The sequence below is a fragment of the Bombus pyrosoma genome, linkage group LG11 (genome assembly GCF_014825855.1).
Source record: "Bombus pyrosoma isolate SC7728 linkage group LG11, ASM1482585v1, whole genome shotgun sequence".
Lineage (NCBI taxonomy): Eukaryota > Metazoa > Arthropoda > Insecta > Hymenoptera > Apidae > Bombus > Bombus pyrosoma.
The window spans coordinates 8,798,094-8,811,588 of NC_057780.1; the positions used below are offsets into that span (position 1 = coordinate 8,798,094).

Here is a 13,495-nt window from a genome sequence, read left to right on the forward strand (position 1 = left end):
ACATTACAAAGTCTTAAGGCTTATATCTAGTGTTACACACAGTGAAAATGAAATGCTTGTCTCGCAAACGATCCTCATACAGATTAGAGACGGTGGAAAGTCGAGGTCGCCCTTGACGTAAGCGCCAACCGCGTAAAGATACACAGACACACCGACAATCTTTCATAAAAGAGCCTAAGCCAGGAAACTTGACCTGACCGAGTAACATACGTCAATTGGTCATTGTTTATACTACTGAAAAAAGAGTAAATACCAGTACCAAAAACAATATTTTATCGACACTTGATATTTCTAAAAATCGAACACGTTCCTTGTCATAATTATCATGATAAGCGATGAAACATTATTCGCCGATAGTGTTGTTGAAAAACACGTTTCAGCAAATATGTTTCTCATTCGTTACACTATAGCCTATTTTTCAATTGTAGGTATTTCTGGTACAATTTCTAGTCATAATTTTAACTCGAATTAAAAGCCATCGGTATAGTTCAAGGTTTCGAAATTTACTAAATTCAACTTATACTTTCAATGTTATCAGATAATTCAATTAAAATAGTCGATAACCTAACCGTAATTGGAATATTGTTTCATAATATATGTACGTGAACAATTCTTCTTATACATAAATGAATTTTTACTTAACCTCTATTAACATGGAGATGCAACGAAGAGTTACAACAATTTAGCAATTGGAATAAGACTTTTGATAATATACATTTGATAATATACGAAGTGAAACGTATATATATATATTCCATGATAAAGACATACTTACTGATGACTTAAAAATCGAAAGTTAGAAACAGCTCTTCATCTAAAAGTCATCAACGTTGGCGCCAGTACATCTTTAAGATTTACGAGCATCGTTACAATGCCTACAAGTGTTTGGCGCCAAATGCAAACTTGGCTCGCGCTAGGCAAATTAGAACAAGTGGATATTACCACGCCCGAGATATATCGGTGCGTCTTTTAAAATTAAACTGATTACGATTTTCTAAAATTGTCTTCGAGGAAGTAACGAATATGAGCAGAAATCAACAAATGCAAAAGCAGCTATCACAATTGTAATTCATATTAAACATACCTCTGCTCTAATATTCTAGATCATAAACGTGTTTTAATAAAATCCCAACGTCACAATTTTTTCGAAAAAGAAAATACGTTTCCATGATAAATGTTTTAATATAAATGATTAATCTTTATAAGTACATAATATTTAATGGTTTTTCTATCTCTTAAAATATTCATAGAAATGGAAATCGGATTTTGTTACCAATAATATTTTGAAATGCTTTAAAGATTATATCTTTCAACAGGTGTAATAAGATCATATATGGAAAACCTTTTACAGAAACCTAGAAACATGTAATTACAATCTATTTACTTTCAATGTATTCGCTATGTACCAAAGATACTGCATTTCATCGTATTATGAAATTTATGTGTTACTAAGCTCGGCCTTGACATCGACCGCTCCAACGGGTCGCCTCTGCGTAGTTACATCATTGTTAATATTTCCTCAATTTCCTGGCAATTAAGACAAATTCTTAAATAATAAAAACACTTTCTAACAATATCAACAACACAGAAAATAGAGAAAAAATAGAGACCAATCGTAGTAGTAAATCATACTGCATGTGTGTACATGTACGTATATTTCTAGAAACTAACACCAATGATGAAGCCGGAAGGCGATGATGCGATTTTTGGCGGCGGGCCAAAAAAAGTCTCATCGACGCCACTTTCATTGCAACAACGTCGACGTAAAACGATCTTTCTAAATGCCATCGGCCTTGTCCTTGACATCGACCGCAGCGTCCCGACGCTACGCAGCCACGATTGCATCAGAATGTTCGATGCACGGAATACACCCAGGAAGGGTGCCGTTAGCAGTGGAAGTATAGAGAAGGGGAAATGTAATACCATGTTGATCATAGTGGGAGGCTTTACGCAGCTGGACAGGTGAGTAGTGGAATTTATCTATATCACTTAACCTCGCGCTGCATCACTTTATGAATCATATTAGGCATCATTTTTCTTTCATCTCAGAATAAACGTCTGCATTTATATTATCTTCTTTTTCTTTTATTCTTTTGAAAAGAATTCTTAATGTATTTCCTAAATATTGATAAATTTATTTATAAAATTTTTTCGCAATTTACGAACTTTAATTATTTACTTAACTTTGCAGGTGTGTCAATAAATGTAAATATACAATATATGTACAAAAATGGTTGTGTAAACTATATACACAATATGTATTTATGTATAAAATGCACTATTTACACTGTTACAAAAATATTGTTTTTCGATATTTTGTCATACTGTTGTTAAAAGTTTAGGATTACAAGAAAATTAGAGATTACAAATTTATACAATCATTTTGTATTTTACATAAAATAAATTATTTTGTCTTTTTCCTCTTCTGAGCTTTAAACTTCCCTCGAAATGGTTTACCACCACTACTCTTCTTTCCACGTCCCTTAGTTTTTTCTTTTGCTTTCGCCGCACGTAAATCTTTCTTCATTCTTGGATCAACCAATTTATAACGCCCTTTAACACCAGGTGGTCTTGCCGCTTTCTTCTGTGCCATATGTTTTTTCATTACTACGTAAGTAACATCCTTCTTCGGCTCTTTATGTGCTTTCTTGTATAATCTACAAAAAGAATCATAACCATATATAATACAGAAATACAAATTGAATTGGTATTATCATCAAAAACTTGCACTTACGCCTGAACTTGTTTTGCTTTCTCTCTATCGCTAATATCAGTGTTATCCATTATTGTTTCCACTTTTTTCTTTGCTTTTTCTAATTTACGTAACGCTCTTCGTTTCTTCCTTGACTTTGCTTCTATTACTTTTTTGATTGGTCTAACATTTAAGTCCTCAACACGTTTTTTGTATTCATCAACAAGTTCCTTAGGTACCGGCATCACATTCTTCATGTGTTTTTCTTCATCTTGTACAAACCAATCTGGTAATTTTTCATCATTAAATGCATATCTATTCCAGGCTGAATCTACTAAGTCCCTTCGAGTTTTTTTACTTTGAACTAATAGTGATCCTAATGCTAAATCTTCTTCTGATAAACGTTTCCTTTTCTTTGATTTTGCACCTATATATTATATATATAATTACATTATGTTCTATATTTACTACATAAAGCTATTCTTCTATAGTCATGTAATATACTTACTAGTCGCCTGAGGATTATCTTTGCCGCTAATTTTATCTTTTTTAGATTTCGTAATTGAAACTATTTTGTCAACATCATAATCAGAGTCTGTATCATCACTATTATAGTCGTCATTGTCCTCGTTATCTCTTTGCTTCTTTTTTTGTGTATTCTTAGATATTTTTACTTTATTTTCTTTATCGCTATCTATGGAACCGTCTTGTCCTATTATACGACCCCCTTTCTTTTTATATTCCTCGACCATTTTATCCAATTCAAAATCTTCATCTTTTTCAACTTCTAAATTTTTAAATACATCCTTCTCAAACCATAATTCTGCTTTCTGAATTCTTTTAGTTTTCTTGTCCCTATGATCTAAATCAGTTAATAAAGGATTCTCTGGATCTTCATCAATATTTTTTCTCTTTTTTGAAACTTTCTTTGTATCGTCGTCGTCAGATTCATTTAAACCTAAAATTCATTTGTGTAAAAATATTACGAGCATTTATAAATATAAAAAGAAATTATATAAACAATAAATACCTAAGCCTGACTTATTGCTGTCTGAATCATCATCTGAAGCATTACTTGAATCCTCTGGTTCACTATCTTCTGTTTTATAGTATAAATCTGAGCTATCTAAATGTCCCTCATCTTTATTATACCTAACCTTTTTTGGTTTTCTTTGTTCTGCATCTGAATCTACATCACTTTCTGCTACTTGATCAGGATCCTGATCCATTATATTTTCTAAGTGTTGATGTGTCTTAATGTCTTTTAAACTAAACATATCATCTCCTTCTAATACAGGACCTTCGTTTCCTTTATGAATCATTTTTAGATTCAATCGTTCATTTAATTTTTGCCTTTCTTTGTTAGCTTTTTTCTTTTTCCGTTTAAGCTCTCTAGCTTCTTCTTCTCTAAGCTCTTCTATCTGTTTTCTAATTTGTTCATCTTCCAAATCTTCCAGTTCTTCTTGACTCATAGGTGGTGCTTTCATTGCCTCATCAGGCAAATTTTGTACATTTTCATCTGATTCTTTTTCTTTTAAAGATTCCTTTACTGCCTTCCACCAATTAATTAAATTTCGTAAATCCTTTTTTCCTAATACTTTAATATCCTTACAACATTCTTTAATTTCCTTGGTCGTCTTCTCGTGATTTGCTATTGTTTCATCATCAAAAACAATTTCAGAAGCATTCTGCAATACTTCCACAGCATTTTCATGTGCTATAAAGTCTTTAACAGATAGCTTATGATATAAAGTATAATCATTTTCTGGGTAACCCTCCACTTTATCTTTCTTTTTCGCAGGATTATATACATTTAATTTATTTGTGGGCTCAATTTCTAGTTCTGAGAAAACATATTTTGGATCTAAAAATTTAGGATCTAACTTATCTGGTGCAATATAATACTGACAAACAACAAAAATTTCAGCAGATTCTGCACGTGATGCTTGTGGTTTAGTTGCATGCACCTTAAATAAAACATAGAAATTCAATGTTAATATATTGAAAATTATATTTCTATGATAAAAATGTTATATATACCTTCCTGAATAATTGCTTTAACACCCAAACTAGTGCATTATAATCTTTTGAACGAAAAACTTTAGTTATAAACCAACCACCAGGTCGTAAGAAATATGTCGCCATTTTAAGAGCAGCTAGAGTTAAGACGATTTGTTGATATGCATCATGGAGCCAGTTTTTACCAACATTTGGTGCTCCATCATGAAGTACAACGTCAGCTTTCCAAGTTTTCAATTCACGTGATATTGATACACGGCATTTGTCTGTTGTTATATCTTCAACTAAACTAATACATCCTGGAATGGGCTTTATGGGAAACAAGTCTACACCTATTACTACAGAAGACACTGGCATATTTTGTCGAGCAATTTGCATCCATCCTCCAGGAGCTGCACACAAATCTATGCATACTCGGGATTTTTGTAAAAACTCAAATTTTCGATTCATCTGAATTAATTTAAAAGCAGCACGTGACCTATAACCTATAAAACATAACTTATTAAAAGAGCTACTTATAAATAATATATAATGAAGTAAAACTTTAAAAGTAAATCACATTCAACATTAAATATTTCACATTAAATTATTTATTGAATAAAGAAACAGTTTATTTTTTAAACCTTTATTTCATTTATAAAACAATATTTTTTAATTCTTACCAGTTTCTTTTGCTAATTGGTAAAATTTATCCTTCCTCTGCTTTCCAATTTTTCTTCTTTTACCACCCATTTTGAATTGCAATAAACTGTACTTTTTATAGGAAAATTATTTTAATTCAAAGCTCGTAACTTATTTACGTGCGAACGGATTGAAATGGATATGTAATGCAACACGTCCTTCTACAGTGCTACCACATGCGAAAAATTTAGGAGTAGGGATACACAAAAAGAAATAAATCTCTATAGTCTGTTCCACCAGATGAGGACGGAAATGACGTGGATTTGGGTATGGTCGTTGTCACACATAACGTATATAAACGTAAACCAAGATTGTAATTATGTTTATTGTACCACCTCGTTAGATAGACTATAAAAAATAGTATATTTTCAAGAAAAAGACTAAGTTATTTAAAATTGAAAAAGAGAATCATCTATATATCAGTACAAACACCACTAATCTATATAATATTAATATAATATATTTAGTAATTTCATTTAATTACAATGATGCACTATGATATACTGAATTTTCTTCCATATTAATAACTCTTTTTAATGTATTTTTTTTTACAACTATAATCTTTGTTTTGTATACATTTTAATCAAAGTTATATAGAATTTACAGATGGTTTTACAAAAAGTGTGAAATGGTATAGAAAGAATGAATTGCAGGATAAAACTAATTACTTCCATAATTTCTTGATGGACATATTTTTTTCTGAATCTTTCTGCATAACTTTTGCTACAGCCATTTCAAAATCTTCTTGAGTAACATGAACACGACGTTCTCTGAGAGCATACATACCAGCTTCTGTGCATACACCCTGAAAACAAATAAATAAATAGATAATTTTAACAATAAAAATATATCTTAGCATACTGCAAAACGTTATATTAATTACCTTCACTTCTGCACCTGACGCACCAGGCATGAGTTCGGCAATTTTCCTTAAATTTATACCACGTGTTAAATTCATTTTTCTCGAATGAATTTTTAAAATATCAAGTCGCGCTTCTTCATTTGGAGGTGGAAATTCAATTTTACGATCTATACGTCCCGGTCTTAATAACGCTGGATCCAATATATCAATTCTGTTTGTAGCCATAATGACTTTTATATTTTTTGTTGCTTCAAAACCATCTAATTGATTGAGTAATTCAAGCATGGTTCGTTGAACCTAAGTATCAAAAGTTGATAAAAAATATTCATTATTAAGCTAAAATTTTCAGATCTAATGCTGTTATGTCTGGCCGCCAAAGGCCCACGTACCATTATTCAGACCCCCAATAAATCTAAGGATCCACCATAAACTTAAGCTTTTTAACTTATTCGTTTTAATCGTAATCTTATTAACTTGAAGGAATCTCTAATCCTGTAAGTGTTTTCGTTTTATGGATGATCCTTAGAACAATCCTTAGGTTTATTGTGCGCTCTTACAAATTACGGAGGAAGCGGATATTTACGTAACGGTAAAAACAGGCTTTTGTCATAATGTCAACCACGAGCCACATTAGTAGGAGGCTTCCTCCAACTATTCTCATTCATTAACATTGGTTATAACCAATGGACATCGCGAATCCGCTTTCTTCGTACAAAAAACACACCCACACTGAGTTTTCCTTAGTGACAACATCGTCACCACGACCGGTCGATAAAACAAATACGTAAAACTTACTTCACTATCTCCTCCAGAACCAGATTCAATACGAGAACTTCCAATTGAATCTATTTCATCCATGAATATTATAGATGGCGCATGTTCTCTTGCCATTACGAACAATTCACGAACCATTCGTGAACCTTCACCAATAAACTTTTGTACCAATTCAGAACCAGATACACGAATAAACGTACATTCAGTATGATGGGCAACTGCTCTTGCTAATAATGTTTTGCCTGTACCTAAAAATAAATTGCAAATTTATCAACAATATAATTAAGTTTAATTAAAAGGAAAAAGATAGATTTTAAAAATTAGCTTCTTTATTATTTACCTGGTGGTCCATACAAGAGTACACCTTTAGGTTGAGCAATCCCAAGAGCATCAAATAATTCAGGATGTTTAACAGGCAATTCAATAACTTCTTTGATTTCTTTAATTTGTTTATCTAAACCTCCTACCATCTCATATGTAGAGTCTGGTACTTTTTCCACCATCATAAGAGAAACAAGTGGGTCAACTTTGTTTGGTAAAATTTTATGCAATGTGTAACTTTCATTGCGTAACGCAACTCTTGAATTTGGAGTTACATCATTAATATCAATATTCTTATCTATATCTACTACAAATTTCCCTTCAGGATGTACTTTAACCAAAACTTTCTTCTTGTCCATTGGTTTAACAACTTCTCCAACATATGATCCTTGTTCTTGGAGAAGCTGCAATTCTTCGCGTAACATACGTACTACAAAAAAACACCAATTTTTATTGCAAAATACATCAAACACAAATAAAAGTTAGTTAAAAAGATGAAAACGTAATTGAATAATATACCTTTGGCATTGAGCTCGTTACGTTGTGCTTGTAACCTCCTTAAATTTTGACTTTTTTCAGCTACGATTAATTGAAGTTCTTCAATTTTAGTAATGTAATACGGTTTAAAACCTTCTCCCTTAATAAGTTTCTCATCTATTTCCATCTAAAATATAAGGATAAAAAGTAGCTATAATAGTTGTAAAATTATACATGTTGCTTAGATTCGATCAATTACCTTATTTGTGAGCGTCATTGTTGCACTCACTATTTATAATCAATTACTAATTATAATTGTTCTTATATGGCCATTTACTTATAAAAATAAGCAAGAAAGAAAGTTTAGAACTTGACACTTCTTTGTAATATTACAAGAATTGCTTGTCATCGATACCCACTGTACGGATCACGTAGTACCGCGTACGGATACTCAATATCAACTTACGAATCGATTACTTGCTGTAGCTGTAACATTATCGAGAATCAGTTTCATATCGATTGATACATTTCCTGTATATTGTTTATAAACCATCTTTAGTAAAAAAAATTAGATTGTTTAAACAGATTTTTAAATTAAATTAATAAATTAAATTCCTTATACATCATTTATTAAAACAAATTATTAAACGTTTAATAAAATAAATCGATTACATTCGCTCATTGTAAATTATCCTTTACGACTATGATTTCATAAAATTATAATTATTTTGATATTCATATATACATTTTCCTTCTTTTTAGTTTTAGTTAATGTAAAATAATTATTTTTTATATTTTATTGTAATGTCAATTTAGTTTCTTATTTATTTATCAAACTTACAAATAATTTTCTAGAGTAATATTACTGAAGTAATCGAGAAATAATTAGATATTGCTTAGAATTTATTATTCAATGCCTTGTAATTTATTTCTCCAAAATTATACTTATTTTATGTTTTTCCACATAAGGTTGGTAAGACTTAATAGTAATGGTGTATAGTTGATACTTTGATATACGCTTAAAAATTTATGGAGTAAAATAGGCGGCGACGCGGAAAATGTATATATTAATATGCTACAATTTACTTAATTTATAATTTTATAAAAAATTTAACGCGCATGAGGCAGAGTGTTTTTTATGACAAGGACAAAATATACAACGTATAAGACAGAACGTGAAAATTTAGTGCGCCACGTGACTGCATAGGTTAAGGTGAAGATACTCTAACCGGTCGGCGGGAGATGAACTTTGCTCTCACTTTTTATATGTTCTTCACTTAAAACATGGAATTTGACTTATTATTCAATTTTATGTCGATATTTACCATCATTTTATTAATAGTTGTCACAGTTATCACCGTTTTCCAAAAACTTAAGTAGGTATTTATTCTGTTTCCCTCTAATTACAGTCATGATTATATCATATTTTTTATATGTTAGATTAAGATGGCCCATAAAAGTAAACTGCTGGTTTTGCAACAAAGATATAAAGATTTGGCGGCAACAACTAAATTGGTGGATGTGTCCATATTGTGAACAATATAATGGCTTTTCTAAGGTAAGTCAATTTATTCAATTAATATGCAGTGGACCATATTATTCAAAATATATAAATTTATGGTATTGAAGATCATACATATGACATATCCAGAAATTTTAAATCAATGAAATTTTATATATAATGTATTTTGATTATTTCGCCAGGTTGAATTAATTGATTTATTAAATATTTTTAAAGCTATTGGAATATCTTAACATAAGAAACAGGCTACCTATGTGATATCTTTTACAATTCCATATATGTTTTGGAATATTATTCCTATATTTTCTTCCATGTCAAATTCTAGAATGGTGATTATGCATATACTATACCAGAACAATACAAGACATCTTCACATGAAATGAAAAGATACTGTACAATCAACCAGGGTACAAGAACCAATCAAGGTGCAAATAATGGTCTCTGCAAACAATGTAACATGAATGAAAGTTTAAAAATATCAAAATTATCTGATTATGTACCAAAAAATGAAAGAAATTATGAATATGAAATGAAAAAGTTTAAAGATAGCTTAGAACAACAATACCCATTGTGTGCAAAATGTAAAAGTACAGTAAATAATGTATTATATAAGCAAGCATTATGGCTTGCACAATATAAAATGTTGTTATTTAAACAAAAACCATTTTGTATAATTGCTAATGTAAGTATTGTAATAAAATATATTACAACAAATAATAAGGTTTGTATGGCATTTCTCACTGTAATTGTTTCATTCTTTGCAGAATTCAAAATATTCCGAACTAATATGCAGAATAATTTCAACTATATTAGGATCTATGGTAGTGTATAACATGGAATTCATATTCTTCCCAATTGGAGGATTATTTTTTCAATTTTGTGCCTGTTGGATACCTTCTACAAAAAAGCAAAGTTCTGATATATTACTTATGTTTTTATGGATTTGTATGATTATACTCTTACCGTTTAAAGACATAAAATTAATTACAACAGATTTTCAGAATTCGTGGTTTGTTCTGGAATATATAACTCAGTATCATATGGTAAGCTAATAAATTAATATAAAATATACTGCATTAATAATTAAATTTTAGTACATTAAATTAATCAACATTAATTATTTTTGTTTTAGATGATATTATTTATCTCAATCATAGGCTTTATAAATGTCATGCCTAAGTCATATAAAAGTACAGTAAATAAAAATATGTCATTTAAAAAAATTGAATCTTCTCCAAAAAATACAGTATTATTTGATTCATGTACAGCAACTTCAAATAATAAGCACAATCTTAATGTCAATGTTAAAACTGCTAATAATATAAACAAAACTGCCAGTAATTGGTTAACACCAAATACAATGAAAGATTATATGTCTCCTTGCGCGGAAAATTCAATAAATTATAAATCTACAATTTCCCAAAGTTTATTGTAAGCAATTTTAATGTTTTAATTTTTTACTAATTTTATATATAACAAAAAATAAAATAATTTTTTATGTTATAGCACAAATGCGGCATCACAGTGTTCACCAATGTCTATTAACAATAATAATACAATATTCAATTCTCCACCTGTATATAAGAAGAGTATGATAGAGAGCAATTACTCATTGAATGACAGTTTGAGGACATTAAGCATATTATCATTGGGCGAAGATAAACCAAAATATTCAACTAAAATACCTAAGATTTTTGAAACGAAAGTGTATAGCACAAAGAGTTCTGAGCTTTTTAAAAAGGCTGGTAAAAAGAATATTTTATCACCACCAAAACTAAAATCAGTTATGCAAACATCCTGGATAGCTGGTGGTTATTGGCAAGAAGGTATAAATGCACCATCATTGTCCAGATCATCCAGTCAAAGTTCTGGTTTTGGTTCTGTGGGTTCTAATTTTGGCCCATCTAGAGAACCATCCATACATGAGTTTGATCAATGTTCAGTTATGTCAGATGCGACGCAATCCTGTTATACACTAAGGCAAACTAATAGTCCTGTTGGGTCTTTTTCTCAATATAGTCCTCAATCTCCATTGTCGGAATCAAGAAATCAATCAATTAATAACCAAACAATGAAACTTGCATCAACCAATCTTTGTACACCACAAACATTATTATCTCAAAATAACAAAAGAAATAATTCAACTTTTATAGATCAATGTTCACAAGGACAAAACATGGATATGAATGATATTAAAAGTCCTTCTGAAATACAGCCGTTTCCTAGTCACGCCACAATTGTAACAAATCCCGTTTGGTTACCAGTTCTTTTATGTGGTTCACTTGTATTAAATATAATAGTATTATGTACTACTTTGTTACGTTAAATAGGGTATATCATACATTTTTTACGATCTTCCTAAATTTATATTTGTCGCATACATTTATACGTATTTTAGTTATTAGTTACAAAATAAGTTAATCACTATTTTTCAAACAATTGATTACTATTTTAAAAAATAGCATTTTAAACATTTCTATTTTAATGGATAGTAATCAATAATATTTCAACCTATTTATAAATAAGCGATGTACTGCCAGTATAAAGTTTTCTATTGTTATCACTCACTTTTTTATTTCACATAAATAATTGTAAATAAATATTATTTTTTTTATACACAGTTTATAAAGTATCAAATTTGAACAATAATGTTAAGTTGAACGCATAATAGTGGAAAATAGAATACTGGTTTGACGGAAAATTAATTATTGCCGTTCTAAACTGTCAACCTTGTGATAAAAAAATGTTCTCCGTGTGTGTTCACTAGTAAGATATATATGTAACTCAACAAATTTAAGAATTAATGAAATAATGTGAGATTGCGTTCACTTTGTAATGATAATATTTGATTTTTTTTAACTTCATTATTATATTTGTGAATACGAAAAAGAGCTGTTTTGAACACAAAAAGTTATGTATATATATATAAGTAATGAAATTTAAAGTGTTCTGTGTATTTGTAAGAATATATATGATGTTTATTGTGTTAAGATGTGATGTTAAAATAACTTAATAAAATAAATATTGTAATATCTTCAACCGAGATATTACATTTTTGTTAAAATTTGTAACAAATTAATTAATGGACAAATATATTTTATATTATCATATTCTCAATTTGCATGTGACACTGAATTTTTAACTTTCAATGAATGTAAACGCTGTTCAGAATCTGATAATTTACGCTCAAAATGTCTAAGATCTGGCACATTAAAATTCACTTTTCGTCTGTGAAATCTTCAATGAAAATAAATATAAATCAAGATATATATTTGATAGGTTTAATTTAAATTAAATAATAACTTACTGAGTATCTTGTTCAATATTTAATAGCTTTAACTCCCCAATTTCTTCCCTATAAGTAGACCACCATTGACATTTGGCAATTCCTTCTTGTGAATTTTTGTACAACTCGTCTTTTAATGCTTCTCTTAAGCCAAATTGAGTTAATGTACCAAAACTTTTCGTCAAATCCTGTTCAGGGACCCATTTCCTCTGTCTCCAAGTACAAAATATAAATTTTATAAAACATGAATATAACATTAAAGCACTGAGATAATTTACTTATGACTAACACAAAATGATATATACCTTGCATTATAAGATCTAATTTTTGGTCCCTTAAAACTTTTTGGTAAAATATTATAACACAAATCATAAGTTGTTGTCATATTACTACAATATTCCTTTTTATGATCAAAAAATTGTTCTTGAGGTAAACCCTTACAATGAAATTGTATTTCAAAATATTATTGTAAAAATTAAAAGTCACTTAAAAATTACATCATGTATCATTTGTCTTTTATAATTTACTTTGGATTATATTTTATATATATATATATATTTATATACCTCCTGAATAAGTTTATTTTCCCACTTTGCAATTTGGTTTATTTCCCAAGTTTTATTAACATGAGGCTTATAATCTATCTCATATAAAGTTCTCCAATCATCGGGTTGGCTTATGTCACATGCTCTGCGCTCAAACCAATTACCTACCAATGTTTTTGGTGTATATTTATTTTCACTTAATACTGGTGCACGATCAAGTTTACTCTTTGTAGGAAATAATTTTTTTCGTACATCTGTCAATGACAATGTGTTGTCTAAACATTGTTGTTCCACATTCCAGTCCATAACATTCAGA

General features: G+C 29.6%; 5 protein-coding genes across 5 annotated transcripts; 2 read left to right on the forward strand and 3 right to left on the reverse strand.

Annotated features, from left to right (window-relative positions):
- Positions 1-1,536: 1,536 nt before the first annotated feature.
- LOC122573107 lies at positions 1,537-2,342 on the forward strand. Its single transcript, XM_043739067.1, has 2 exons — positions 1,537-1,962; positions 2,192-2,342. Exons 1-2 carry the CDS (start codon positions 1,676-1,678, stop codon positions 2,340-2,342), a joined length of 438 nt encoding a protein of 145 aa, XP_043595002.1. The 5' UTR covers positions 1,537-1,675.
- On the reverse strand, positions 2,222-5,563 carry LOC122573104 (pre-rRNA 2'-O-ribose RNA methyltransferase FTSJ3). Its single transcript, XM_043739063.1, has 6 exons — positions 5,374-5,563; positions 4,733-5,196; positions 3,723-4,659; positions 3,201-3,650; positions 2,735-3,119; positions 2,222-2,657 (listed from the first exon to the last, which is right to left on the reverse strand). Exons 1-6 carry the CDS (start codon positions 5,441-5,443, stop codon positions 2,405-2,407), a joined length of 2,559 nt encoding a protein of 852 aa, XP_043594998.1. The 5' UTR covers positions 5,444-5,563; the 3' UTR covers positions 2,222-2,404.
- A 273-nt stretch (positions 5,564-5,836) lies between these two features.
- Positions 5,837-8,283, reverse strand: LOC122573106 (26S proteasome regulatory subunit 8). The gene is made up of 6 exons (XM_043739065.1): positions 8,086-8,283; positions 7,869-8,013; positions 7,369-7,779; positions 7,050-7,276; positions 6,276-6,551; positions 5,837-6,197 (listed from the first exon to the last, which is right to left on the reverse strand). The coding sequence occupies exons 1-6, from the start codon at positions 8,101-8,103 to the stop codon at positions 6,057-6,059; spliced, it is 1,218 nt and encodes a 405-aa protein (XP_043595000.1). The 5' UTR covers positions 8,104-8,283; the 3' UTR covers positions 5,837-6,056.
- Positions 8,284-8,561: 278 nt separating this feature from the next.
- On the forward strand, positions 8,562-12,407 carry LOC122573105. Its single transcript, XM_043739064.1, has 6 exons — positions 8,562-9,202; positions 9,267-9,384; positions 9,674-10,030; positions 10,113-10,391; positions 10,481-10,779; positions 10,855-12,407. Exons 1-6 carry the CDS (start codon positions 9,111-9,113, stop codon positions 11,672-11,674), a joined length of 1,965 nt encoding a protein of 654 aa, XP_043594999.1. The 5' UTR covers positions 8,562-9,110; the 3' UTR covers positions 11,675-12,407.
- A 36-nt stretch (positions 12,408-12,443) lies between these two features.
- LOC122573108 lies at positions 12,444-13,339 on the reverse strand. Its single transcript, XM_043739068.1, has 3 exons — positions 12,940-13,339; positions 12,656-12,847; positions 12,444-12,585 (listed from the first exon to the last, which is right to left on the reverse strand). The coding sequence occupies exons 1-3, from the start codon at positions 13,017-13,019 to the stop codon at positions 12,462-12,464; spliced, it is 396 nt and encodes a 131-aa protein (XP_043595003.1). The 5' UTR covers positions 13,020-13,339; the 3' UTR covers positions 12,444-12,461.
- Between the last annotated feature and the right edge of the window lie 156 nt (positions 13,340-13,495).

Bases quoted from the DNA above. Each gene is read 5' to 3' on its own strand.
- LOC122573107 (XM_043739067.1), top strand. From the start codon at position 1,676: ATGATGAAGCCGGAAGGCGATGATGCGATTTTTGGCGGCGGGCCAAAA. The intron at 1,963-2,191 runs GTGAGTAGTGGA...TTAACTTTGCAG, and splicing joins GGCTTTACGCAGCTGGACAG to GTGTGTCAATAAATGTAAAT.
- LOC122573104 (XM_043739063.1), bottom strand. From the start codon at position 5,443: ATGGGTGGTAAAAGAAGAAAAATTGGAAAGCAGAGGAAGGATAAATTT. The intron at 3,651-3,722 runs GTATTTATTGTT...AATGAATTTTAG, and splicing joins CAGCAATAAGTCAGGCTTAG to GTTTAAATGAATCTGACGAC. The intron at 2,658-2,734 runs GTAAGTGCAAGT...TTCTTTTTGTAG, and splicing joins AAAGCAAAACAAGTTCAGGC to ATTATACAAGAAAGCACATA.
- LOC122573106 (XM_043739065.1), bottom strand. The intron at 7,780-7,868 runs GTATATTATTCA...GTTTTTTTGTAG, and splicing joins TAACGAGCTCAATGCCAAAG to TACGTATGTTACGCGAAGAA. The intron at 7,277-7,368 runs GTAAATAATAAA...ATTTATTTTTAG, and splicing joins ACTCTTGTATGGACCACCAG to GTACAGGCAAAACATTATTA.
- LOC122573105 (XM_043739064.1), top strand. From the start codon at position 9,111: ATGGAATTTGACTTATTATTCAATTTTATGTCGATATTTACCATCATT. The intron at 10,031-10,112 runs GTAAGTATTGTA...CATTCTTTGCAG, and splicing joins CATTTTGTATAATTGCTAAT to AATTCAAAATATTCCGAACT. The intron at 10,392-10,480 runs GTAAGCTAATAA...TTTTTGTTTTAG, and splicing joins ATATAACTCAGTATCATATG to ATGATATTATTTATCTCAAT.
- LOC122573108 (XM_043739068.1), bottom strand. From the start codon at position 13,019: ATGACAACAACTTATGATTTGTGTTATAATATTTTACCAAAAAGTTTT. The intron at 12,848-12,939 runs GTATATATCATT...TTGTACTTGGAG, and splicing joins ATTAGATCTTATAATGCAAG to ACAGAGGAAATGGGTCCCTG. The intron at 12,586-12,655 runs GTAAGTTATTAT...TTTTCATTGAAG, and splicing joins AATATTGAACAAGATACTCA to ATTTCACAGACGAAAAGTGA.